The 27,607-nt window shown below is 48.0% G+C and overlaps 3 protein-coding genes across 3 annotated transcripts; all 3 read left to right on the top strand.

The window, feature by feature from the left end:
* The first annotated feature begins 2,159 nt into the window (after positions 1-2,159).
* Positions 2,160-8,121, top strand: LOC143376165 (uncharacterized). The gene is made up of 3 exons (XM_076826102.1): positions 2,160-2,740; positions 5,829-6,124; positions 7,728-8,121. The coding sequence occupies exons 1-3, from the start codon at positions 2,345-2,347 to the stop codon at positions 7,882-7,884; spliced, it is 849 nt and encodes a 282-aa protein (XP_076682217.1). The 5' UTR covers positions 2,160-2,344; the 3' UTR covers positions 7,885-8,121.
* A 6,922-nt stretch (positions 8,122-15,043) lies between these two features.
* LOC143376567 (uncharacterized) lies at positions 15,044-19,629 on the top strand. The gene is made up of 4 exons (XM_076827046.1): positions 15,044-15,139; positions 17,242-17,327; positions 18,170-18,286; positions 19,460-19,629. Exons 1-4 carry the CDS (start codon positions 15,044-15,046, stop codon positions 19,623-19,625), a joined length of 465 nt encoding a protein of 154 aa, XP_076683161.1. The 3' UTR covers positions 19,626-19,629.
* Positions 19,630-21,257: 1,628 nt separating this feature from the next.
* Positions 21,258-26,625, top strand: LOC143376686 (uncharacterized). The gene is made up of 5 exons (XM_076827285.1): positions 21,258-21,365; positions 21,550-21,690; positions 25,506-25,708; positions 26,249-26,356; positions 26,448-26,625. The coding sequence occupies exons 2-5, from the start codon at positions 21,550-21,552 to the stop codon at positions 26,590-26,592; spliced, it is 597 nt and encodes a 198-aa protein (XP_076683400.1). The 5' UTR covers positions 21,258-21,365; the 3' UTR covers positions 26,593-26,625.
* The last annotated feature ends 982 nt before the right edge of the window (positions 26,626-27,607 follow it).

The following is a 27,607-nucleotide window of genomic DNA, read 5'->3' on the forward strand; positions in this document are numbered from 1 at the left end:
GAATTTGACCTATATTAATGCAAAAAATAGAGAATTTTGTGATGCGCTTGAGTTATTGTATACTTAAAAGCATATTTAGCAATCAAAACAGATCTCGTAAATAATTTAAAGTCGGGGAAGTTTTTTCTGTTTTCTGAAAAATTTGATTTAGTCCACTAACAGCGTTTTATACCAAGCCTCTTCAATTATCTCTGCTGATTTTAAACACGGGAAATATATTACTAGCTTTATTACGCGGCTTCGCCGGAAATTTAGATTCTGATTTTAGAAAAAAAGAACTTTTTATTTATTTCTTTGTGAAAATAATCACATTCGCATGGATTAGTCAAGCATAATGAGCCGAGGCACATTTCGTGATCCCAGAGTTTACCGTTCCCTTCTGCTTTATATATTAAGATTACTTTTCTGCAAGAAGGTAAGAGTGGAAGGCAAAAGCATGGTTGCCAATGTTGCGATTTTTAGAGACCCCCTGGCAACTCGCGTCCATCGATTCTCCTCTCCCGAGTCGCGAGACGAGCGTTCGATTTTCGGGTCGGACGTCTCGGCCAGGCGGATAAGAAACGACAAATGGACATCGTTTAACCCACATAGATAAAGCTGGGCTACGTGTCTATGCGCGTGGGCGTGCACGCCCGTGGCTACGCTCCACGGGGGAAAGATTCGTGTACATAACGAGGGTGAGTTTTACGAGACCGTTCAGGGGCAGTAATTCAATTTAATGCTGGGATCGCAGACTGCCGGGCGGTTCACGAAGATTTCACGATCTTACCAAATTACGGGCCACGAATTGGATACCGCGAGGCTCTTTCTGAGCGAAGGATTTCCGCTCGGTCCTTCTGCACGCCCCCTCGCTTTCGCGGACCGAAGACAGCCCGTGGAACTTGCACCTGGGATTTCATTGCCGAGAAACGCTCAAGGAAGTTTCCCTTCATTTCCCAATGTACCACACTCTTCGGCGGAATCATCAGCTGTCCCTTGATCCTTTCAAATACGTCAGTCATCAGTGTAGGCGTAGACGAAAATAAAAGCGTTTGTGAAAAGGGAACCTCGGGCGATGGGACTCGAACTCAAGATCCAAGGGTCCTCTGATTACTGTTTTTTTTTATATTATTAAGTTTATTGAAATGGTACAATTGTGAGGTAATGGTCAGCTCGATTAACTTAAGATAAAAATGCTCAATATTCAGGGAAGGTTCATAAATGTCCGGGTGCTCGAAAGTATTCAGGACTCTCGGACAGGTCGCTTGGCTATGTTTACAAATAGGTATCTGATTACAGGCCAGCCGTGTTACCGATACGCCACTCCTCGAGGTCTCTATATTCCAGGCTCTACTTAAGGCGGTATTCCACTTCCATCGGTCGAAAAATTAAGCTATTTTCAAAGATTTTTTTCTCAGTAAATACAACATATAATGAAATAAATCTTTTTGGAATTTGTTAAGCTACTCTTGTATTATATAAACAAATTTAAAAAGATTTTTTACTTTGTTTCAAATGTTTTTTTTTTATAATGTCAGTGTGACAACTAAGAAAAAAGAGGTATTTTCGTGGCGTAGGTGATTTCCCGGCTCAGGCTTATCTGAAACAAAAAATTCGAAAAGATTCTTAATCTGTATGAGTGTCGCTATCGCCCGTAGCTAAATCAACAATTTCTGTCGAAAAATAACCGAGATTTTTCTCCAGGAACACTCGAGAAAACATCCTTCGGGGTGTTTTGTCAAACTTTTTTCTTCAAACCAGCGTCATTATGTTCCTTTTCAACAAAAATTGTCAATTGAACTACAGGCGATAGCGACACTCATACAGAGTAACAATCTTTTCGAATTTTTAATTTCACAAAAGCCTAAACCAGGAAATCACCTGCACCACGAGCATACCGTTTATGTTTAGGTACCATACTGACGCTGTAAAAAAGCAAGTAAAACAAATTAAAAATACTCTTTTAATTTTCTTGTATAATACAAGAGTAGCTTAATAAATACCAAAAAGATTCCTTTAATTATACGTCGCATTTACTGAGAAAAAAATCTTTGAAAAAAGCTTCATTTTTCGACCGAGCAAAGTGGAAATACCTCTTAAAGAGCGCCACCTATGTGCCTCCGCACCATAGTCCGTCCTAGAACCCCCAATGCCCCATCAGCGAGAATCAAAGACGTCGCGAGGCAAATTTAAAGTCCAAACAAAGTCCTAATTGAAAGACCAAATGAGCGGCCTTGCGCGGGCGCGTTAACGAGGCGTCCCGTTACCAGAGCGTTTGGTCCCGCGAATTAGCAGGGCCGCCGGCGTCGAACAGCTTATTGGACAGGCTTGTCCTTCGTTGGAAATATTTGCACAGATTCGACGGATGGGAACGGGACCAGTTATCGCGTACACGTGCGCTGCCCGTTATCGCGGTAATTTCTTTCGCTTGGTCCTCGCAGCCTCCACGTGGCAGGCGGCCGCTGTGGGCGTTTGGCAGTTCGGTGGGAACGGAACGGACAGCTCGACGCGATTACAGTTCACCTCTTTCGCCAGTGCTACGTGGGTTGAACCGATCGCTGGGGGCTCGAGAAGGCTGGCTCCAATGACTGGGACAGGCGTCTTGCTGGCGCTATTGCTCGTTTGGTTGTCGCGGTGTCTGGCGCAGGCCCTGGAGAACGGGAACGGCGAGGAGTCCGAGGCGAGGAACACCGGCAGCCTGATCGAAAGTCCCTCGCGGCGCGCCAGGGCCCTTGTTTTCCCGAAACCCGGCGAGCTTCTGGTACGTAGATGAAGCTTGATGAGGATAATGAACCGCATCCGAGGCCAATCGAGGATTCAGTCGCGCGTCGCTCGAGTGCTCGTGATCGGCTCCTGGTTTTTCCACGCTCCCTCGGGACGGGCAACGAGAGACCCGGCCGGCGGATTGAGCAGCAAAGGACTCTCCTTTCGCTCGTTACGCGTTCCCTCGATTTCGGTGACTCGTAATTGAAGAGGGACGCAGCGTTGCGGAGTCGCGGGTGGGCTCCGAGCTTCGCTAGAAGACCCGCGGAAGATTTAGACAGTTGCACTTTGCACGAGATCGATACCGGGGATGTCTCTTTCGACTCACCCTTTCCCATCTTGCCGACGGCGCGGGAACAGCCGCGAATCAATTTCGCGAGAGGAATGCCGGGGAGAAAGGAGGGCACGATCGCGTTTTCATCGCAGGCCCAGCAGCGAGCGATAACGAGCGATCTCGGAGCTGTAAAAACGAGTGCCCATTAACATCGACCGTCTGGCGCCGTTAAGCGGGCGCGGAAGCTGAAAAGCTCCGCGGATGTCGCCCCGGAGGAGCTTTGTCGGCACCCGCGGCGGGTCCGCCCTGATTATTATCCATTCGCTCAATTATCCCGAAAGAGAAACGTTCCCCGGCAGCCGTTCGCCCGCGTGAAATCGTCCAACGTTTACGCTGCCGTAACCCGCGCCACCGCTCCTTGAATAATTCCCGTCCGAGCCACATGTCCGAGGCTCATCCAATTTTCCATCCGGCGTGTTTGGAAACGGTCGTCGCGAGGATTACAACCGTTCGGCTTGATAGGATGAACGAGGGCGTGACCAGCGGCACACGGAACTGCAGCTTCGCACCGGCCGTTCCGCCACTTGGAACGCGAAAAGGCCGGATCCAAAATCTTTGATTAATGGCTGTCTTCCGAGGAACACTCTAATATTCCCGCGAAAAAAATTTCACACACTTCCTCTCCTTAAATATCGTTCTACTCAGCAAGGCGGTCCGCAGATTCTTTTCCACGAGGGACAACTTTGAGGAATGGTCAAGTTGGCAAGTGGCGATTGGTCGCTTGCGTGAACGATTTAATTAGAAATTTAAAATTGAAATTTAATAATATTCACTTTTTTAGTATAAACTGAAGAGGACCCCAAGAAATTAACAAGAGACAAAGTTAGGAATTTTTTTGTTCGTATAAGTGAAGATATAGGGCTTGGATTTTTTATATAGTTTTAAAGCAACCTTTACTTTGCTAGAAAATATTTTTCTTTTATGAAAAATTGTACAAAATAGCGGCGGACAAAACGGCTTCCCAGAGGACTGCAGAAAAACTGGTCCACACTCCCGGGAGTGACTGGATCATCTGAGAAGGAATTACAAAAAGATATATAAAGAGGAATATATTATCTTCCACCCAGCGTAGGATTTTTCTGATATTTCGATTATTCGATTTTTTGCAAGCATTTTCGTGCAAATTTTTATGTAAAAAATTAAAGTCAATTCTTCGAACTTCTATAATTTCCAAAATAATTCGAATTTTGAGAAAACCTTACGCTAGGTGGAAGATAATACATTCCAGTTTGTATATCCTTTTCGTATTTCCTTCTCAGATGATCCAGTCATTCCCGAGAGTGCGGACCATTTCTTAGCAATCCTCCGTTAATTTTTCATAAAAAAATTGTTTTCTAGCAAAATAAAGGTTGCTTTAAAACTATACAAAAAATCCAAGCAATACATATTAATTTACACGAACAAAAAAAATCCCCAACTTTGTCTTCTGTTAGTGGCTTCAGGGTGGGGTCCCCCTTAAAAAAGAATAGTTTTCAAGAATAAGCGAATTCTTCTGAAGCCGAAGGACCATCGCTGCAAACGCTCGTGCCACCCAGTAGCTGTTCCGTATCCAAACTATTCGCGAGGGAAGCTCGACGAGCCGTGCCAAAACCCCTTGGCCGAACGGTGCACCGAAAAATCTATTCTCTCGATTAAGATGACAATTACCAGAGGTTGGCCAGCAAGTAATAACCTATTTCGGCAGCCCTCGGCCAAGTGCGCGGCGTATTTCGATTCCCATCTTCCCGTCCCGATATCCGCGGAACACATCCCACCTGACCTTTCAGGGCTCATCCAATTTCTACCCCTGGTGGGATGTTACCCCAGCATCCGCGGCTCGGCGTGTGTGCGCCCCGGTTGCGTGCTGGCTGGCTCCCCGTATACATATTCATGCACACGTACGGCCGGCATCATGGCCCCGGTATGAATTTTCGATAAAACCGCGAATTTCCACGGAGAATCGTTTCGGGCCGCGCGTCTGGGGAGGACAGTTTAACGAGATTCGCGGAGGGCGCGCTGCAAGGGCGTATAGCCTTTTTGCATCGACCGTCGGCCCGCTGCCAATCGAGATCGATACACACACGTACACGGTATACACCCGGAGCCCCGCTTCAATAGCACTAATTGCTCCGTATCCGCAGAGATTCCAAGTCCGATCGATCCTGGACGCTAGCAGATCCTGGCATTCTCTTTTAATCATTCCGAAATTCCTCCGCCCTTCTACGGGGAACATTTAGGTGCTCCAGGTGATAGTTAATATCGAGGTATCTTCGTGGCGTCCCTTCTAATCTTTCCCACTAGCCTCCCGCGCCTAGTGCTAGAGCCACTTCCTCTATCGCGGTCACTTTCACGGCCAGCACGGCACAGACGCGCGGTAAAGCAGCTCCTCAAAACGTTTCCCACCCCGGGACGGACACCGTTTGATTTTGACCCGATCTCATCTAAGTTCATCCAATTTCCTCTGCAGATCTGTCGCCTCGCCGCGTGTAACCGCCGTAACTGCGAATTTTCCGATCGAATCGCGTACCTAGCATCCGGGGCGGGGCTGGAGGGAAACAGACACCTGGCGACACGGAGATACGACGGGGAATAAATGTCCTAAAGCTTTTCTTGTTACTCGTTCGAACGCCACGTGCGATGGAGAACGCTTCGCGGGCAAGTGTTTCGGTATTTCCGGTCGATTTCCCTGTCGAGCTGCCCGTTACAGGGAATCCGAAGGGGCGGGGATAGAGGTCATTGACAGAGTTAAACGCCACTATTGTCCTGTGGACAGTTGATCTTCGGTCTGGGTACACCGCTGCAGCTGGACCGCGAGAGCATCATCATCGGATTCTTCTCGAAAATCGTGTACGAGATGCCGAGCAACGCTACGGATTACACGGCTCCCGGGGTCTACTACGCTCGCAAGAAGAAGAGCAGGTGGGACGTGTATAAGACGCTGGAGAAAGTGGCAGAAATCTATGGACTTGGGGGGAAGGCCTGTCTGCTGAAGGCCATCTGCGAAGCTGCATCCGCGCCTTTTGATGGTAGACACGGCTTGCTGGGGCAACTGCTGCAGGTCTTCTTCAAGTAAGTAGCTGAACCGTGATTAGATTGCCTAGCGAACATTCGCGCGTAACCATTAGTCGGGGATCTTAAGGGGGAATCCTATTTTAGGGGCTAAAAACATAGCAAAGTTTAGGAATTTTTTTTTAAGAAACTAGCATTTCGATTCATCTGAGATGTGGACCATGTTTTTATGCAACCTTGAAGGAGTTGCAGTTTTTTTCTTTCTTCATTTTTAATAATAATTATAGGAGTCGTGCGTCACGCCGCGCAACACTCGTCGTCCGCTGGTGTGCATGATATTTACCCTCCATTGTAAAGAATTTTTTTCAGTAATAATTTACAGTTTTTATATAAAATTGTTATTACCTACCTTTAGTACAAAGTCTTAAGAGATTATAAAAAAAAAATGAGTAGAAAAACATGCGTAAATTTTAATGTATTGATTAGTCTTCTAGAACCCTTACGCGCGCTGGTAGAATGTGTCACTATAGAACAGTAGGTCCGAAATCAAATTTAATTTTTTTTTATATCTATATGAGTTTAGTGTCCGTTGGACGTACCGATTTCTTAAACAAATTATTCTTGTAAAAATGGTGCGCTTTAGAAGAAAAGTTGCGAAAATCCGCAAATAAGATGGCCAGTTTTTCGAGCGTATTTAAAAAAATTTCTTTTCGATCAAAGAATTCAGATTAATTAATACCTATATTAAAATTTATGCACGTTTCTCTACTCATCTTTTTTGTAGTCTCTTAAGTCATTGTACCAAAAGTAGGTAATAACAATTTTATATGAAAATTGTAAATTATTCCTGAAAAAAATTCAGAGTGGTCTTTCCCCTAAACCTTCGTGGTCACGGGGTGCATCGTACTCCAGGCAATTGTGTTTTCCTTTGCCCATATTTCTGTAAATTTTTAGATTTGGTGCATTTCAACAAAAAAAAATCGATTTCATCCACAATTGTTTTTTCAGATACAAATTTCAACGTATCAAAATTTGCATTTCTAGGAAATGACTATTAAAGCTTGATTGCATGAGTATTACGAATCTACAATTAACAAAAATATGAAAATGGTAACTGAAAAATGACGCCTGCGGTGCAGTGAACCCCGTGTGACCAATTTCTGATTATAAGCAGGGTTAATGGAGACGTGAGGAATATCGCGGTCGAGCGATCCTCTATCGCGACTCCAAGTTTCGCCAGACTTGCGCTCGCCAACTGGAAATATGTTGCGCGATGTAACGTAACGCAACGTGGTGCGAAATAACGCGACGCGACGCGTCATAAGTCTCGAACGAGCTTTAATGGGAAGATTACACGAAAATTCGAGGTAACCGTGGGCAAAGTTGGGAGGACACAATAAATAACAAGTGGATTACAATGGCGTGGGCCGCGAGTAGCGAAGGATTAAACAATGTCCGCAGAACGCGATGCCAATTAGCTGAGAGGGGCGCGAAATAACTTGGCGGGTTTCTCGCCCTATCCTCGCTCGCGTTATCGATCCCCGCGAACGGCCAAAGCCGCCCCCTCCTATCCCGAATTCTTTTCCACCCCGTTTCCTCCGGCTGCCGGAGAATTGTAATCTTTCGCCGGGAACACAAACGCGTGAATTTTGTGGAATTCCAGGCCCTCGAGCACCGAGGAGGAGTACGACGAGTACCGGGACAGGGAGTACAGGGCGGCCGAGAGTTTGGGCGGGCAGGTGTCGGGAGAAAACTGCCACGCCCTTTATCCAGAATGCCGCAGAAGTGTGCTCGAGGTGTTTTCCACGGTGATCACATGACCGCCGACCGGGAATCCGGATTCCACCTTGAGGACCAGCAGTCAGCCGTCCCGTGAAATCCCACTCGTTAGCGGCGTGAACGGAGCCCTGCCGCCAATTTGCTTCCTTTTGTTTGTTTCGACGAGTTCCCCTCATCGACGGCAGCTATCGGACACTTTCTTGGACAGTTTCAGATCGATGTACTTTTATTTTAGTACATTTTATATTGTATCGATCAGCGTATTGTATATTTAAATAAGTGAGATGTACAGATGATGTAATTGAATAGTAGATGCACAGTTTAAAAGAGGGGCACAGCGAAATATGTTCGCTCTTATTAAATTTAAGTTTGAGTAACCAAGTATATGTAATTGTATTGATACAAATAATTATATATAAACTTTACAAGTTGTGATTAAAAGTTTTGAATAAACTGTTAGGAATCTAGTATAGAGGGTTGTACCTGAAAAGGTTATAAAGGGTATTGTGAGTACTTGTGGGATAGCATGGGTTGTTTCTCCATAAGATCGACCTATCGCGATTAAGCTCCATGAGCTTATTGGAGGATTGAACATTCCTTGTGATGATTTAGAACAGGTTAGCTACTGGAAACATGAAATACACGGTTTCTACACCACGCCTGCGCTGACCCACACCACAGGTTACAGAACAGAATTCACACTTCACGCTTGGACAAACAATTAGGAAAGTAGATGGATGATACTTGGATGAACAATATTCTTTAATAATTCTTTATATTCATTAAACGTACGGTTAATCTAGCGATATGTAGAATGTACCCTGCTTTCTCCCTACTCCGCTTTACTTAACTCACTTTACTTTCTGTCATTGCATTTTCCGTATCTCTTACCTACTTTCCGTCATAGCTGCGTAATAAAGGGTTTTGACCAGTTGATGTCAAATAAAATAAATAATAATAACATGGTAAGTAGTTTAATTAGATTCTCGTAAAAATGCAATACACAAAAATGTTCACACCTTTAGACCTCAACACGTCATAGTTGACACTTGAAACTTCACCCATTGTTCACCCAACTTCAACATGTTGCACCTGCGAAAACCCGACATTTCGCCTCGCAACTTCTCTTGCAGGTGCACCGCGAAAATTTGTTTCTCTTACAGGTGCGGCACTTAAAAAAAAACTTTTTCTGAAATTCATTGCACGATTCTTGCACCTGCAAGAAGAAGCAGGTTTTCTCGCTGCACCTGCAAAAACGAAAAGTACCCACATCGCACGGCCCACAAAATTTTAGTTTTCCCACAAAATTCGTAGTCTCGCACCTGCAAGAGAAGTAGCGAAGCGAAATTTCGAGTTGTTGCAGGTGCAGGGCGAAATTCTGCTTCCCTTGCAGCTGCGACAAGCAGAAAATCGCTCGTCGGTTTTCGTCTACGCGATCACTGCAGCTGCAACAAAGTTGCAACCCGGGATCCGCGCCTCCGGGGAAACGCACAAAGTTGCGAACTCAGATTTTGGCTTCCGAGCACCGAAATTCCATTTGCAACATTGTCGAAAATAATTGTCACTCGCAACTTTGTCCCGCCTTTGTGAGAAACTATACCCACCGCGTAACTACTTACTGCATTGTGCCGCATCGCAAGACAATTTTGCCAGAGTTCTCGAACAATGCATGAATCGTGCTGAGGCTAAAGCGTGAAGTATGATGAATGTGGAGTACGCTGCGTGAGGTGTAGTGTGCGAAATCTGACGCGCAACACTGCGAAGTGGGTTCTCTAACCTGTGACATCGATCAGGTGTAGCGTGGGAATGGTGTTTTAAGTAGATAAAAGCGGGGTGTCAAGAATAACTGTAACAAACCGTCCCATAGTGTCTCATCTTCGCAAGAATTTATTGCAGCATAGGGTACATTAAGGATCACATTCTTTCTGCGAATTTTACGAGGTAAGGGTCCGGTTACTCATTATTACCTCGACCAACCTCGATCGCGCGTGATTGCGGTGAAATTGCAGGCAATGCTTCCAAGATTGGAATGCTAGTTCACACCGAGTTCTCGCAGAGTAACAAGCGGCGCGATAGAAGAAACCATGCATCACGAACCGCAGTAAAGGAATCGTGGGAATGCAGAATGTCCCCCGTGCCCATTAGTTCTCACCTGGCTAGAGGGTGTTTCCCCTGGTCTCCCCGCTGCCGATACCAAGCTTCCCTGAAAATTCTCCATCCGCCTACCAACGGTCCCACGATCTAAACTCGTAGGACGTTAATACGCGCGCGCTTAATGTCCGGTACAGGTGTATTAGATGTGCCAGAATGGATAAACGAGTGGAACGACTGCGAAATCAGTCTAGCCCGGACGGACGTCTCTAGTTTCTTCATTACTATTCCGGTCTGCTACGAAGCCACGATAGTGCGAACGATTCCGCGAGACGTGCTTCCTCCCGCGCTGTATTTTCATTCGAGTTCTTCGGAGCCCCGGCAGAAAGTAACGACGGAAGAATGAAGACGGGGGAGGAGAAAATGGCCAACCCTTCGCGAAGGGCGCTCTGGATTCCCCGGCAGACTGCGAGATATCTCTCTGCCGCGAGAAAAGATACGCTCTTTTCATCCTCACCCCCTTTCTTTTCTTTACCCCAGTCAAATCCAGTTTGCGGATCGCGCGGAATGAGAATGAACATAGTTCTCCGTGGCGCAACTTCGGCTCCGCTCGCTCCTCCCGGTCGAGCGTTCATAGATTTTCATAAATATTCTCGCCGCCACCTATTGTCTCGCCCCTGATTTTCCACCGACCCCCGCGACTTTTCGAACCGCGGTACCTCGAGGAATCTCGCGAAGACCATTAGCCGTCCGCGCGAAGTACGTACCGAGCGCAGGGAATCTGCGGTAGACGGCGGAGCGAGGGAACGGTGGCCTAAGTCGTGCCCTTTAATCAAACAATGGTCCCACGGAGCAGCCTCGCAGGTAAGGGGCGATCGTAATTAATGAGGAGACTCTGAAGGGACCGTGTTCCCGTGGGTGCAGCGTAATCGAATCACGTCCTGGCGTGCTTTAAAAATTCAGGGCCTCTGGAACGTCTCTACTTTCCCCCTCCGTCCACCCCTCGCAACCCCCTGCACCTTGCAAGCTTTCTCCGAGCTCCCTAAGCGTTCTCCGAACCCCCGCGATATCCTGGAACGAGGACAACGCGCGCCGCGACTCGTTCCGCCAGTAATATCCGAACCTACCACGCGACAGTTCCTCGCAGCCTGCTGTCTGGGACCCCGAGGAACATAAAGCGCGAGGGAACAAGCGTGTCGTCACCGAATAAAGACAAATGGCACCGCTTTTACTGTTTTCCTCGACGTCAGCGCGTTACTTCCCGGCGTGGGTATCGCCTTTATTGCGGGGCCGTCATTACGGGGGTCTTTACGAGGCACGCGAACGTAAAATAAGGCGCCGCGGGGGGATGTAAACACGGCTAGGTTCCGATGAAGGGGAAAGGGTCCCCGGAATGCGTGCTTTCGGGAAACCTATCGATCTCTGCGGACTTGGCCCGAAAATCCTGTCTCCCGAATTCGTCGCAGCTGGCCATTGTTTACTCTGTCTCTCGCTCCCTTCGTCCCTGTTTTCCTTTTCATCCCCCTTTGGTTCTTTTTCCACGCGACCAGCGATTCCACGCATCGTTGGAACGGTCACACTCGATTCACGGGCGACGGACTTTTCGAGGGTAAATTGAAATTCTGCGAGCGGTGTCGGGTTTACTTGACGATCGGAGTTGTTGGAGGAGCAATCACTGTCCTCTCCGGCCACGAGAACGCTTGCGTTCCTCCCTATTATTTAAGAGGGGGATATCGAAATTTCGCGATTTATCGAACGATGAGTATACCCCCTCCGCTTTCCATCAGTGCTTTGAAACGAACTCGCGTCCCTCGCATTCTTTTCTAGTTACACCCGGTTTTTTTTTTTATTTTTTTTTATTAGAGTGAATTCCCCGTGCCCCGACTCAAGGAAGCAGAAACCAGAATCGATTGAACGCCGTGTACAGCGCGCCCGGATAGAGTTCAGCGAGAACGGCGAAATAAAAGGCGAGCCAAGGGATTTTCGATGCCGCATCTGTTATGCCGTTTGCATTCGGAGGGAACGGAAGCGCGGAGCGTAGGTACGCGCCCGCGTTATCTTCGAGCCTTAACTCACCTCCCCGAAATTGATTCTCCGCAAAGGGTCGCAAGGACGCTTCCGAATGTCCAAGGAACCGGAGAGCTTCCCCCTGCATTTCCCGGCAAATTTCCGCGAAGCTCGAGGAGACGAAGGAACACGGGGGAAGGGCGAAGGGAGGCAGACAGAAATGGTATCGAGGCAAAGGGATTAGGAGTCTCGTCATTCGTATCGAATCGACGTCATTCGGCGCCGGTGTCGTTCCGAGGAATTCTCGAAAGAAGCGCAAGTGCCCCTCGCAGTCCCATCGATATTCCGCGGCGCTTTCTCGCAGCGGAAACAAATTCCTTCGAGTCGCGAATAGCGTGACTCGGTCCAAGCAAATACCTTTTGTCTCTGGTAGCTGCACGGTTTTTCTTTGTTCTGCGCGGAAGAGTCGAGGGATTAGAAAGGCGAACGGCTGGATGCGACACGACGGAGGCGGTCTGGAGGGCAAACTTTCGGAGCGAGTGTCACGGGATGAGATTTTAATTCAACTTCGATCGTTAATCGCGCCACGCTGGAAACGGAATTAATTAAAGCTGCTTAACCGCCTGGCCCGGGCAATTATTGGATTTACTGTGCTATCGCTAGCAGGGGTTAAGCTGATGCGCCGATGAATCTCGCGCCGGCTCCCCAAGCAGCCGCTGAATACTCCGATAAAACGCGTTTCTGTCGGCCGACCTTCGCGATTCCACGGCTCGATCGATGCTTAAGCGTTTGGCGAAACACAAATTTCGAACCGACTGGAGGGAGGAGTGGCGGTGCCGCTTCTTCGCGCAGGCAAACCTGCCGATTCGACGTTCACAGTAATACTCGTTAACCCTCGGGCGGGCGCGCCAGCGAGAGTTACGCGACCAGGCGCGCGGTGAACTCAGTTCGCCAGTTGAAAATAATCATTTTAGTCCCCTTATATATAAAGTATACACTTCGGAAACGGTTTGTCTGTCGATATTAGTAACTTTTGATTAAATGTGACGGGAAAATAATAGCAATGTACCCAAGAATACAGTAAATGCATTATATAACACAAAAATAGTAAATATAAAACATTTCAAACATTATAAAAATTTGGAGAACATAAATATGGTATGTGGAGTAATTACTCTGAATCGTCTATATTTTCCTTTTCGGATTCACAATAAAGACGGAGAACAATGTTTGTTGAATGTTGTGTGCAAACATGATTCAAACACGTCCCACACTTTCTTGTGGTTACTTGATTTCTGGCTCTATCACAATAGACACATCGTTTTCTCTTCAGCTGTGGCTTTTCTACCGCCTTTAGGGCCTGGGCGTACTTTTTATAATATTTTTAGTCCCTGAGCGTTTGCATTAGAAAAATCAGTGTTGCACCAAAATATATCGTTATTCTTAGGGAAAGAAAACTCTCTATTCCGATCGTTATCATCAGTAGCAACGTATATTTCAGAATCTGAATCACCTTGCATAGAATCACTATCGTGATCCACATCGTGTACGTTTCCTGCTTATCCATCGGAGAAATCAGAATCGCATTCAGGAGTGCGGCTATCGTATTCCTCATCTGAAAGTTCACACAGAACTCGCTCGTACTCTTTTTCTTTCGTACATTTTGCCCTGTAAAATGGTATTTTGTAAAAAAAACAATCCATTTGTATATAATTGAGTATAAACGAATAAGAAAGGCAGTGAAATTTAGCTGCAATGGTATCGGCGCACTGGATCGGTCAGATTAAAACAACTATTATTTTAATAAATTAAAATAATACATCAAAGCTATTTTGCAATTAATCAATTATATATATATTTGTTTCCGACGTTTCGATCTTGGTTTAGATTATCTTCGAGGAAAGTTAAATAGATTTAAATAGTTAAATAGAGTTAATAGATTCGGAAAAATATAGAGAACAAGAATGGGAGGGGGGTAGAGTGTCAAAATAAGACGTTTGCAGGGACTCAGCGATAGGTCACATCAGCCCAGTTAGCACTGTGCCATGTGTGAATGCTTAAGCAGATAAGCTTTGGTCGCATTTTTGAAGGAGCGTAGAGTGGGAGGTGAGCGGATAGTATTGGGAAGAAGATTATAGAAACGGGAAGCTGTAAAGAAAAATGAGCCGGAGAATTTAGCGGAGCGGGAAGTAGGAGTTGAAGGAACAACTGAAACAACTGAAAATCAACTGGCACAAGCATCGCGCGATTTTTGACACACGCGACGAGCGTGTGTAGGGAACGTTTATCTTCCCGAGACGTAAACAGAGAAATACACGGATTGCCGAACTGAGTTCACCGGCGCGCCCGCTCGAGGGTTAAAAGACCCCTTCGATAATTATCCTAACGCGGTCTCGAAGGAGATGAAATTTAACCGAGCCCCACTCCCCTTGATTGATTCCCATTCCGAGAAGGAGCCACGCCGAGGAGGACACCGATTTTCCCTGAAAAATTGCGACAATCCCGCTTATAACTTTGCGGAAACTTGCCTCGCAAGTTTCTCTGTTTCCTCGCGGCTTCCCCCGCTAGATTTCAGCGCTCGAGCACCACCTCCCCTGCCTGCGCACTTTAGTTTATGCGAGCGTACACACGACGACCCGGGATCCTGCCGGCGGTGGACTGAAAATTTTTAAAATCAATACCGCAGAGTCCGCGTGACAACCGGGAAGCGTGGCGGCGTTAATTAAGACAGCCGGTCGATCGCGCCGCGTGCTTCCGATTTCCATAATCACGCACGGGGGCGCGTGCAGATTCCCCGGGCGCGACATCGGCGCCGTTCGGAAATGCGACGCGGAGAACAGAGAGAGAGAAAAAAAAAAGAAACGCCGCGGTAATTCGTGTCTAGGGACAGTGGCGAATTTTTCGCCCCGGCCCCGCAATTTCGAATTGCGAACAGTTTGTCCAGCGCAAACACGGCACGGGCCGCGAGCTCCGCTGCTCATTATCGCGTCGCCATAAAGTGGACGCGTGCACAGAGGAGGGCCACTCGCGGGTAGTTCGTTGAACAGTGATTTGAACTCGGGATCGATATACTCCGTAGCGTTAAGTGCCGTGGATCCCGACATGCTTCGGCCGTTCTGCTTGATGGTAGCGATTTCATGCTCCCTCCTTTGGACCAACGAAAGCCTACTCCTGTACCCGCCGAAAACTATGTTCCAGGTATCTATTCACCGGCTAATTCTTTTCAACACCCTCTTACCACCTCCCGCTGGCTCTCCGCCGTTCCAGTGAACGATCGAGGATAGACCGGAGCTTAAACTTATTAATCCCGCTGCCGGGATAACGAGCACTTCTTCGCGAGTCTCCTTGCAATTGGATCGCCTCTCTATTTGCAGTGAATTCTTAATGTCTCCCGCCTAAGATGGTCGAGGGAGAAGCGAGGAACGTGTCTCCTCGTTCGACGATGCTGTGACACGACGGCCGGAAAACGGCTGATTCGTTCTTAATAAGAGGTCTTCATGAAACGGTTGAATAAGCAATCATCGCGAAGATGAAGCTTAAACGCGTAGCATTCGGGGCTCGGGAACAGGACGATTTAAATAAACGCTCTGAAAGTCAACTGCCGCAAATTATAATTATTTCTGTTTAGTAAAATTTGTAAATATTCCCGAAACATGGGTAAATATATGAACGAAATTGTAGGGGAAAGGGTTGTAAGGGTGAGTAAGTTATTGTTCATCACTCGAAGGTTCTCTGAAAAAAGGTTTCTGCGGTGACCACTGCTGCTCGAAAGTCGATCGTCTAAAATAAAAAATTCAAAAGAATTTACTTATTATATTATATTATCTAGTTTTGTTTTTCTTTTAGAAAATGATTTGTTTATTCAAGTATCTATAATTCTTTCTGTTTGTAGATAATTAGCCAAAGTTCATTTATCTATAAAGTAAATCTGATTAGAGTCAATACTTTTGTTTGAATTTAACTTTTCCCTTAAGTGTTCGTAATTCCCCTACTCTCCCCTACAGATGCTTTATAAGAAAATACCAAAGATTGTAACAGAAAAAGCGCATCTTACGCTAGAAAAAATAATTCTGCTTCGGGTTATGCGAGACTGACGCATACGTCATTTCTTATAAAAATTAAGGGGGGACCCCACCCTGAAGCCAACAAAAGACAAAGTTGCGGATTTTTTGTTCGTATAAATAAAAATATAGGGCTTATACTTTTAATATAGTTTTAAAGAAATCTTTATTTTGCTAGAAAAAATTTCTTTTTATGAAAAATTGTACAAAATGGCTTCCCGGAGCACTGCAAAAACACTGGCCCACACTCCCAGGAATGACTGGATCATCTGAGAAGGAAAAATACAAAAGAGATGTATAAACTGGAATATATAATCTCCCATGTAGCGTAGAAATTTCTCAAAATTCGAGTTATTTTGGAAATTATAGCAGTTTCAAGGATTGATTTTAATTTTTAAGATATAAATTTGCACTGAAATGCTTGTAAAAAAATCGAATAGTTAAAATATTAAAAAAATCCTACGCTACATGGAAGATAATATATTTCAGTTTATATATTTTTTTTATATTTCCTTCTCAAACGAAACAGTCATTCCCTCCCGCGTGGGTCCCTTTTTTGCAGTGCTCCATTTCGTTCGCGGCCATTTTGTACAATTTAAAAAAAAAATTGTTTTCTAGCAAAATAAATATTGCTGTAAAACTATATAAAACATCCAAGCTCTATATTTTTATTTACACGAACAAAAACATCCCTAACTTTGTCCTTTTGTTAGTGGCTTCAGGGTGGGTCGCCCCCTTAAACGACAGCCTTATAGTTGTGGCAACCAATATTTAGACCCAGTCCGCCACTGGCAGTAAGTATTTCGTAAGATCCCACCCGTGCTTCTCTCGTTTAACGAGCCATCTTTTATCCCACCCCTTAATCGGGTTATCATAATTGCTTTCTTTCCACTCACAATCCGCCATCGAGGCGCAGCACCCCCGCAGTGGCTTTCACTAACAACAAACTATATTCCACGGTTTAAAGCTGAGCCGCGATTTTCCTCGACACGCATCGAACTTCCAGGACAAGTTCGGTTTCGGTAACCAAGCCAGCCACCCCCGGTTCCTCTGTCCCGTCTTTCCTAGCGCGGCTCTGAAAGTTGCCGAACGGAGGAATCCCTCTCATCCACGTCTCCCTGTTCCGTTTTCCAGGTTACGGTGGGCGTCTCGGTGCCGATTTCCATGAGCAAAAGGGGCAGCCTCGTGTTCTCGTCCGCATTCCAATTCAATTATAAAGTTCCCTCGAACTTGTCGGAGCTCGAGCCTACAATAATACCCGCCCGGCAGATGAGGGATCTGAATCTTCGGGACACTTACGCGATCATCGAAAGTCTGTTGAACCGGTGAGTCCCCGGGATTCGTGCCGGCGAACCTGTCGAACCTCCGATCCGAGCGAGTAAGCATTACTATCCTGGGAAAGAGACCGTCTAATTCGTTGCGATCTTTACGCGCCAGGGTATTGCGTTGAGTAGTTATCGGCTTAAAGGTTCCCGGCAGCGATTTAACCAGATGAAACGCTACCAATTCCGAGAACGATCGCTCTTAGGAGCAACAAAGGACATTCCCGGCGTCTCGCGAGGGCTGCGAGATCAAAGGGTTCGTGGGCCGTGACACAGACGCGAACTAAAATGTAAATTAATTTGAACATAAGGCAATTACAATGCCGCCGGGGAGGCGCAGGGAGGGCAAAGCGCGCGGAACAATTCCGCGCTGGAAAGTTGAGAAAGTTAATGAAACGTCGGGGATGACTGGGGGTGCGACGGGAAGAAGGTGGCGCCGCATGAAACGTGTCGTTACCACGTGGGATCGAAAACTCCTGCGAACTAGCTCCTTGGAAGCTCGTACAGTAAACGCTTCCATTCGACGTAAACGACGGAGTAATTAAGTTCCCGATTCTCTACTCAGGGGGGGAGGGGGGAGGGGGGAGGGGGCGAGCTTAAGACTTCCCTTTCATCGTTTTATAAAACCGATATCCTTTCGGGGCCGCGCGGTTTTCCGAGGAGCCGGTGGCGCGCGACTTCCTTTAATAAAATTACTTGCCAGCCGTGTTTGAAGTGCGCGGGAGGGAGGAAGCGCAGGGGAGGGAGGGTGGAGGAAGGAAGGAGGGAAAGGGGGAGAAATAAATACACAGCTAGGGCGTGAAAGAACTACGGTTTGAAATTAAAATTGAACGTTCCGTGTGCAGGCATGGCTGGCGGGACGGCAGGGAATGCCTTTTAAGGACCATTTGCGAGCTCGCGGAGACCCCATTTGGCAGAACACGCCAAGACGTCTTCGAGGAGGTGATCCACTTAATTTTAACGTAAGTTCGTTGGGACGAATCGCGGCCACCCGACGCGCGCACTTCCCCAAACGAAATTCATTTCTTGGGGGCTTCCGGTTAATGAATTCCCTTGGCAGCCCTTAATGGCTGTCCTGCTCGCTAACGATACGAAGTGGGGCAGCGGTACGGCGTAACGAGTAGTAGGTTAAAGGTACTAGTAGTTGACCACGTATCAGTAGTTGACAACCTTTTCGGAGAAACGTGAAAAATAAGGTTTTTGGAAGTGCAGGGGCTTTTAATACCCACAGTTCGCCGATTCTAGTAGTTGACCACGTATCAGTAGTTGACAACCTTTTCAGAGAAACGTGAAAAATAAGGTTTTTAGAAGTGCAGGGGCTTTTAATACCCACAGTTCGCCACTTCCAGTAGTTGACAACCTTTTCAGGAAAAACGTGAAAAATAAGGTTTTTAGAAGTGCAGAGGCTTTTAATACCCACAGTTCGCCAATTCTAGTAGTTGACCACGTATCAGTAGTTGACAACCTTTTCAGAGAAACGTGAAAAATAAGGTTTTTAGAAGTGCAGGGGCTTCTAATACCCACAGTTCGCCAATTCTAAAAACCTTATTTTCCACGTTCCTCTGAAAAGTTGCCAACTACTGAGACATGGTCAACTACTGGTACCTTTACCCTAAGTACTGTCTAGGAAAATTTACCGAACCGATGCTGTACGAGCGGAGACTCGTCCGGGGATGTTAAAGGGCGTCATTAGAGACACCTGCGCTGGTGTAAAAGGCATCTTCTTTCCGCGATTTGGGCGCGGTGATAGTTGGGAAAGCCTCCCAGCTAGCACGACGAACGGAGATCTAACCAGTAATGTGAGTAATGGATCAATGGACTCAAGCATTCGGCGGGGAGCTGACCGGCGGTTGCAAACTCCAGGCACAGATTCGCTATGCGAAAGGAAATTGCGACTGTGCCAGAGGCAGTGCTCTAATTGCAGCAAAGTTAGGCGCGCGTGTTAAGCTCCGAATGGAAGGTGTTTCCGCGCAGGTTTTCGCTTTGTGGGCTGCTCGTCCCGGTGTACAGAGGCGATCCTGGAATTTCTATCGACGTAATCCGGCCTGCAACACCGTTGATGTTCGCTGTTTACTATTCACGCGATTCCAGTCCCTCTTAACCGATTATTTAAGATTTGCAAATTCCTCGATCAGGCCGACGGAGGACTTGCCAGGGACAGCCAATTCCAGTCACCAGAGCGTCGACGAACTGTATCAGGAAGCGGAACGACTGGGAAGGTCTGGGGGCGACTGCGTCCTGGCTTACTCCGATTGCAACGAGTCACCCTTGGAATCATTCACGGAGATCGCCTTCCCTTAGGGGACGCTGGGGTTTAAACGTCTACCACTTCCCCCGCGTGTATTCCGCTCCAATAGCGCGGGGGCCGGCGCCACTTAGTTCTTCGAATATCCGACACCTACCGGTCTAATGAATCCTGAATTCGAACTCTGCCAGGGCGCAGGTGCTTTGCTCGCTTGCTGGGTCGAGGGGATGCACGATACACGGGCTTCGCCGTAAAGGAATTTATTATGGAGGAGGCTAACATGGAAGGCGACAGAAAGAAGGAAAGGCGCTAAGTAAATTCCCTTGTAGGAGCTCGCAGGAATCTCCGCGGGGCTCTGTACTTCGCTAGCGCGTTTTTTGTACGAATATCTCGCAATAAAGAGGGATTTTGTAATTAAATCGGTACGCGACTCTTAGCTACCCCTCGCGTTAAAAGTATTTCCCGTGATATCCCCCCGTGCGCCGGGGGAATTTTTCACTGGGGGTATCGATCGCTCTTTGGAGTAACAGCGGAGGAACAGTGATCGTAACGGTATTCCAGGCAGCCGGTCCGGATCGACACGGCCAATTCACGTTGCAACGGGTAGACGATAACGTTTCGCTCGGCATCCATTTCAATTGATCGATAAGACCGGCCTGCTTTTGTGATGGCTTTCAGAGAGAGCAACCATAAGTCGGTTCGATTTTAGACGGCGATCGAAGCGCCGTGTCTCGTCCGCAAAAGTGGAACGAGAAATGGGAAAAGTCCTAAGTAAATTTCGCTGTCGGGACTCGGCCCGGAATGGCTGGAAACGCGGCGCAGGAGCGCCGATCTTTTTCTCTCGCGCCAGCATTCCAGTTTGTTCGTGATTTCCAATCGCTTCCCCTCCCTGTTTGCCTGCCCCCCCTTCGTTTGTCCTTCGACGTTCCAACATGTAGAAATCTCGATCAGAAATCGTGGTCGACGCGTCAGCTCCTTCACCTTAAGGGAGGGGATCATATTTTGGGGGCTAAAAACAGCAAAATTGAGGATTTTTTTCTGAAGGAACTAACGATTTGATTCGTCTGAAATTTGGATCATGTTTTTATACATCTTCGACGAAGTTGCAGTTCTTTTTCTATTAATTTTGAATAAGAAATATAGGAGTCAGGCATCATCGTCCAAAGTTCAGAAGAATCGAATCGCTAGTTTCTTCGAAAGAAATTCCCAAATTTTGAGAGCGTGCACCTGAAAGGTATACTTACAAGCGCGTGCACCTGCAAGATCCTGCCCTCTCTCCCTGTTTCTTTAGGTATCTCGGTCCCTTTGTCCTCCCGGAAGCTGCGAGTCCCAACTCGCGATCCCCGCGCTCGCGAGACTTCTCCCCCGCGCCGCCACTTATTTAGAAGTTGTCCCCAGTCACCTGAGAGAGCTGAACGGCCGCTCGCGACAACTTCCTCGTAACTGTAGTTATGAGGACAGCTCTAACGAACGCTGGAAACGGGACCAGCTCGACGTTCAGCCGAAAAATAGTCGTGCTTGTTGTCCCTGCTCGTTATCGACGGCGCAGCGTGTCGTTTAAGTACTCCCCTGGTCACCGAAGAAGGAACGGACGATTCGGTACAGTCAGCCGCAGAAGCTTCGGGGAGCAACTGTGGCTTCAGGTGACAGATGACACGTTAATTTCGCCGAGGAACTGCGAGGCTTCTCGACACGCTCGGAACCGCGAGTTCCGCGCTGGCTGCGCGCGTTCGTGCTGAAGAAAAAGGGGCAAAATCAGCTTGGAGATTTCGAGGGGACCTTCTTTCGACTTTAGGGTGAGTAACTTGTGCTCTCCAAGTGGGTTAGGTCTGGGTCCTATACCTAAGGGGACCTAACCCAGATCACCGGTTCTGGACTCTCGTAGTCTGCCTGATTTAATTCTGCACTACTGGAATTGATGCTACCTCAAGCTCCAGAGGCTTGAATTACAAGTAATTAACAACACTGCTGTGCATTTAGATGAAAGTGGACTGGGCGAAGTTGCTGTTCTTCCTCTTCGCAGCGGCTCGGATTCGGGGAGACGGGAGCGAGCGATCCCGCGAGAAGAGGCAGATACTCTACCCTCCGCCTCTTGTTAACCCTTTCGGCGGCACTTTCAAGGTATTTACTTGCTCCTGCGATAAAAGAATCAATAGACTTTGCGATCCTTTGGTCTCCGAGGAAGACCACTGCTCCGCGACGAATTTGGTCGAGGCGAATAAAGAGGGGAAATCAGTGGAGGTACTAATAATTAACTCGAGAGCCTTATCTCTATCGTTTTCCCTCGAATTTTCTAATTAAATCGAGGGGAGCTGTTCGTGTGGTTTTCGCTTCTCCTCGGCCGAGCAAATGTTCCGATGGGCTGTTTGACTTGGCTGTCTTCGCTGGCTCCGGCTTCCTCGATTACTCGCGGCCTCATCCTCTGCAAGAAGTGCAGGTTTTAGGACTCTTAGGGGATTACAAGGGAGAGAGCAAGTACATCGAATGGATGCTGTCGTTCCTCCCCCATCCGAACGTGCTGGAGGTGGCTTAGCGACGGGGATGATCGAAGGTCAGCCGGCTCGAGGACCACAAACTGCTTTTGACAAAGCAGCGAAAGGAGCAACAGTCCGCGAAGGAAGAAGGAACTTCGAGGAGCCCCGGTAGGGGCAGAAACGCGGCGGCGCGTCGCGGCAATCCGTCGAGTGGCAAAGGGGCGGAAAAAATCGACGACGTCTGATTACCGGCACGGCGACGGCAAATATTTGGCTGCTGGCTCAGAGAAGGGTAGGCTGGCGTGAAATAAAATTCCCCGTTTCTGGGTCAGGGTGTATCTAAACACGCGGAGCTGCACTGCGTCAGCAGCGCGGCTTCAAAGTGAGAAGAAAAAGGGAAACAGCGAGGAGACCTGGAAAGCGGACGACTGTGCATCACTTCTACCGAATGCCTCCCGAAAGCTCGTATCTTATCGGGAGGATAATTAAAAGTTTCAGCGCTCGTCGAGTCGCTTCTGCCCAATGAATATTGAACGAGCTCGTAGAAACCGGCCTAAACTGTGTCTAGCTTCTCGAAGGCCGCGTTTCTACTAACGTTAAAAGTCCCTGGACGACAGAGGCGTGTTGTGAATAAACCAGTTACACGTACAGAGGTTTATAAGCGCGATTGCTCGCAAAGAAGCCGACCGAGGAGCGGAATTTTCGGAGACGTTCGAGCGGCGGAACTCGCGATACAAGCCCGGTGGGGCATCGCGGAGAGGCAAATGAAGAGCGGACGGGGGCGGGCCGGCAGAAAGAAAGAAAGTTCAGCGACGCCGTAATATCTTGGAAACGAATGGGGGTTAAGCGGTATTCCAAAAGTTGATATACGAGGACCGCGTTCGCCGGGGCGAAATTTCCCACGAATGGCAAAAAAAGGCCACGGCCCCGCTGTAATTCTGCTTCCCTTCTCCCTGCCTGCTTTTGTCGGACTTTATTCCACCCCTCCCGGCGCTTGAATTCCGTATCGCCGGCTGGAAACGCGAGCCCCTTCCGCGTTCCTCGCACTTCGTATATCCTTCCCGCTTCTTGCGAGCCGAGGTGTCGAGATTCTTCGTCCTTCCCTTTGGATTCTGTCCTGCTAGAGGCATGAAACGTAGCGGAGGCGGTTCATCCATCTCGCCGGAGAATTCGGAGCCGCGGAGCTCGCACGGGCAGTACGAAACAAGATTTATTTCGCGCAGCGTTTAAGAATACAATCGATTCTCGATAGCCTCTGAATCGACCTCTGGTAGCTTCCTACTTGGAGTTTACATCGATCTAATATCCCGCGCGAAAGAATTAGTGGCATCTCAGGTGGAGCAACCAAGTGTCTGACTAATGGCCGGTCTGTACTACTTACTGGCTCGCTCGCTTCTGCCTTGCTCGTACTTATTTCCCTCGCAACCGTTCCACTGACAAAGCTGGCGGGTTTCCTTCCTTTTCAGAGGAATCCTCGTTCGTTTCTCGCGAGAAAGAAACGGCATTCAAATTTCACAAGTCGAAGACGCTGACTTTCCCCCCTCCGAGGGATACAAGTACCACGCGGATTCCAGGATAAATACGCTTCTTTTCTCTGCGAGCGGCAGCACGGCGATTCTTGCTGTTCGTTTGATTCCATTTCCCTAGACATTTCATTTCATTACGTCCGGCACATTTATCTTCTCTTCAGCGGCGGTTCAAAGGCGCAGGAAAAGAACTCCTCCATCCAGTTCCTTTTACCACTTCCTTCTCCCCTCATCCGCCCCTCAAATTCTTTACACTTGCCAAAGTTTCCCTTAACAATCCCCGCGCAGTTCCGCGGCTACCGAACTCCCTCCTCGCGGATCTCTTTTCTGGCAATTACTTTTGTAACGCGGAGCGCTGCCAATAGCAGGCCACCTCTCGCCCGGGTGATCCCTTAATCACTGTGAATTATCGGCTCGTCCATATATCATGAATCAGGAGGGAAGATATGGCTGGCCTTAAACTCTTACGTTATTGTACGTAGAAGACAATGATTATCGACGCGGCAATCCGGGGACGCGAAATGGGGAGACGGGATTCCCGTTCGTTAACTTTGCCGCGATCTCCTCTGGGCGCGAGGGAAACTTTAATGGAATCTTTCGCCGCCTTTTTACCCGGCCTACGGGCTTTGAGGACGATTTTTCAGCTCCCTAATTGCTCTCGGCCGCGCTTGATGACCGAGTTCCGCCCGGGATTACATTGTTTTTGCAAGTCTTACCGGCGTCGTGGAACGCGAAACAAAATGGAAACGCCCGCGCGCCACGGAACCGCCTTTGAAACGTTCGCCGGCGCTCGTTGACACCTGCTCGCGACGTACGTTTTCCTCGGCGTTTCATCTCGAAACACTAGCCCCGTGAAGTCCTCTTCTTCTTCGCATTGTTTAGCGTTCCTCGGCGTCTGAAGACGGTTTCTTCTACGACACTGTGCCCGCCGTTCGTCGAGACAGCCCGCCCCCGTTTTGTTATTAACCTTCCCTAATGGTGTCTTCAATTCGTTTACCACGCGCCTTGGGTGCCCTTTCATCGGCGAGCACGACTCCGCGCTGAATACCTTTGCAGCTCGGTTTCCTCTCGCGCCTCGGATGCCAGCGGGAACGAAAACGTCTTCGCCGCAACTCTTTTCGCTGATCCGTTCTCTCCTTTGGCCCAGCAACTAGCCGGATTACGCGGGCTTATTGTTCTCCAGCGACTCTTCCTTCTTTCGGATCCTTTCAGCCGACCGGCGGAGGCCTTCGTCGAGGACAAATTGCTCCATTGCGTATGACAATGAACGGGCTGGAAAGTAGCGGAAGAAGACCACTGCGAACGGGGGAGAGAGCGCTCCTTTTATTTCTTCTTCCTCTCCTATCGATCCCCAACGCTTCTTCCACCCAAGAGTCTCAAGAACCAGCGATGGATGTCTTTCGTAGATGATTTCTGGCGACAGAAGCTTCCTCCTTCCAGGCTGTTCAGACTCCGCCCGCTTTATCCATTGAGTAGTGAGATTCCTCGAGAGGACCATTTTTTCTCTTTGAAATCCCAGTTTTCGAAAGAGCTCCTGTTTTCCGTGGGATCGAAGGAAGTTGCGTTTCGTCCCAGGCCTGCTAGTTGACTCATCGGTTTTTTTTTTGTAAATGTGTTTATTTAGCCATAAGAAAATACGTAACAGAATTATATGAATATCTAAATAAGTAAATGACTGAGGAGGTATATAACCGGAGCCAAGAGAGTTGTTGACTCATCGGTAAAGCTTACCTAGCAGGTTCTGTGTTAGACGGGTATATATACGAATGAGTAGACGAGGGAGAACTTGCGAGAGAGCGGAACGGTCGAGAGGCCATCTGGTGGCGGAGTCGGAGGCACCGCTACTCCTATATAACTAAACCCAGACTTGTCTTCGTCGCGAGTCTTCCGAATCAAGTACCTATGTACACCGAGCACTCGTTGCGTTTCTGCGAAGCTGCTCGTGGGCCTCGCGGTGCCAGTGCAGCTCTCGGGCAGGATTCTGGTTTACGGCCAAAACATGCAGTTCCAGTACACCTTGCCAGACAACGCGACGTTCTTCACGAACTTCTTCAAGGACTCGTCGCGACGCCGGCGCAGGAGTACCGGTTGGAACGAAAGGACTCCTGTGTACGACATCATCCAAGGGGAACTCGACAGGTGAGAGCCTCTCGTCGTTTGGGCTTTGCGCGCGATGCTTGGGCGTTTGAAAATTTCCGCGGCGCTTAATAATTCACTGTTCGCGGCATTTCGAGTATGTAATCGGGAATAATTGATAATGCTGTAACGGTCGGAATTTATAGCCGGTAAATAATGCGGCATTTTCCCCGCTCGGAATTCGCGCACAGTGATAATACCTGTTCACCTACAGGTAAATTATTTGCCAGCTTTATGATCCACGGTGATGAATATTTTACAACGGTTAATTCATGGTCGGATAATCGGCGGGGCCAATCAACGTAAAAAGCATCGCGAGCGGGTTTTTAACGCGCAGGTCCCCGCAAGGTGTGTAACGTAAACGATGCGCGTAACGCCTGTCGTTAATTTTAACGAACGCCGGTGTAATGCTCGTACAATTTAGACAATGCTTATGCTATTAATGCGTGATGCAGAAATTTAATTATGTTAACGCGTCGCTTAAATACGCTCGAAGCAAACAGGTGACCGCGTTCTACGCGCGCCGGGGAAATTATTTTTCAGGAGGGACGTGGACGGGAAGAGCTGCTTGAAAAAGGACATTTGCGAAGCCGCCGCGGCGCCATTGAAGGACGAAGGATTAGTAGGAGAATTATTGCACTTGCTGCTAACGTGAGAGAACATAGCAACCCTTTCCCTAGAGAATAGAAACAGAAACCGAAGAGGTTTCCGTTAAAAAGCAAGCCTATCATTTCGCTTCCAGCCCAAACGAAGGGGACACATGGGCGATGGATGACGAATACTTGGAGGCGTCGGCCGCTGGAAGGAGGAAGGAGAACTGCTCGGTGATTTATTCCACGTGTCCCCCCGGCCTAGGCATCTTAGATCGCATATCCAGCATTTATTAATCGTGATATATCTCGTTTTATTATTAAATTTCCTCGGTTCGTTGCACACTTTATTGCTTCTTCTCTTTGCTCTCTTTCTCGACCCACTTGCGCGCCCCTCATCCACCTCTCACGTCTCTCTTCCTCTGCACCAGAATAAATCTCCTTCCGTCTTGGCGTTACACACCGTTACGTCCGCGTCAAGTCCTGCCTCGGTGATGCAATAAGCGAACGAGTTCGTTCGCGAGCTTTACCGTAACCTCCTTGTTAAAATAAGGACACTAGGGAAATATGTATGTCGAGCCCTTGCGCAGCTGCGACTTCTATTGTTATATATTGCACTATTGGAGAATAGGACTAGCAGAGGAGTAGGATAATCTTTGCCCCGATTCCTTCTTCCTCTTCGAAAGTCCCCCATAGAAACAGGAGTAAGGAAAAGGGCGAATCTCTGGGATTAAGTTTGTAAATACATTTCTGGGACGAGGGTAGCACACGTCGGAGGGCGCGTGCGAAATAATTTATTATTAAAGGGCAGTTTTACGGTCGTTCCGGCTGCACGGAGGCAGTTTAAAGCGGGATCTCTACGCGCCCCGGCGCGTAACAGTTTAATAGTTGAACGAAGTCGGTTTAATCGAAGGGTGGCTAACTGCAAAAGCTGCAATTGCCGAGTGACAAGCCTGTCCCGGCTCTTGGGAGTTATTTCGTCGATTTTCCGCTGCCAATTCCGCGCGCCAAGTCACGCTAAGTGCATTTGCCAAGTTTAATCAAGCGCCTCGGTTGATAAGTGTACAGTTACACGGGGCGCCCGGTGTGCAGTCGGAAAGAATCGATTTTCCGAAACTGATACGTCCCTACAGCTGCGCGGTCCCGTAATCTAATACCGGCAGCGATATAACGCGCAATAATCCCACTTATCGATACTTCTGACCCCCACCCCCGAAACTTATTTTCCGGCGCTTAGCCCGCTAACAGTCTATGCCGCGTTTTGATGGAACATTAAGCCGATTCCATGGCGCGGCAGTGATCAACGGACAAA

The sequence above is a fragment of the Andrena cerasifolii genome, chromosome 14 (assembly GCF_050908995.1).
Source record: "Andrena cerasifolii isolate SP2316 chromosome 14, iyAndCera1_principal, whole genome shotgun sequence".
Classification (NCBI taxonomy): Eukaryota; Metazoa; Arthropoda; class Insecta; order Hymenoptera; family Andrenidae; genus Andrena; species Andrena cerasifolii.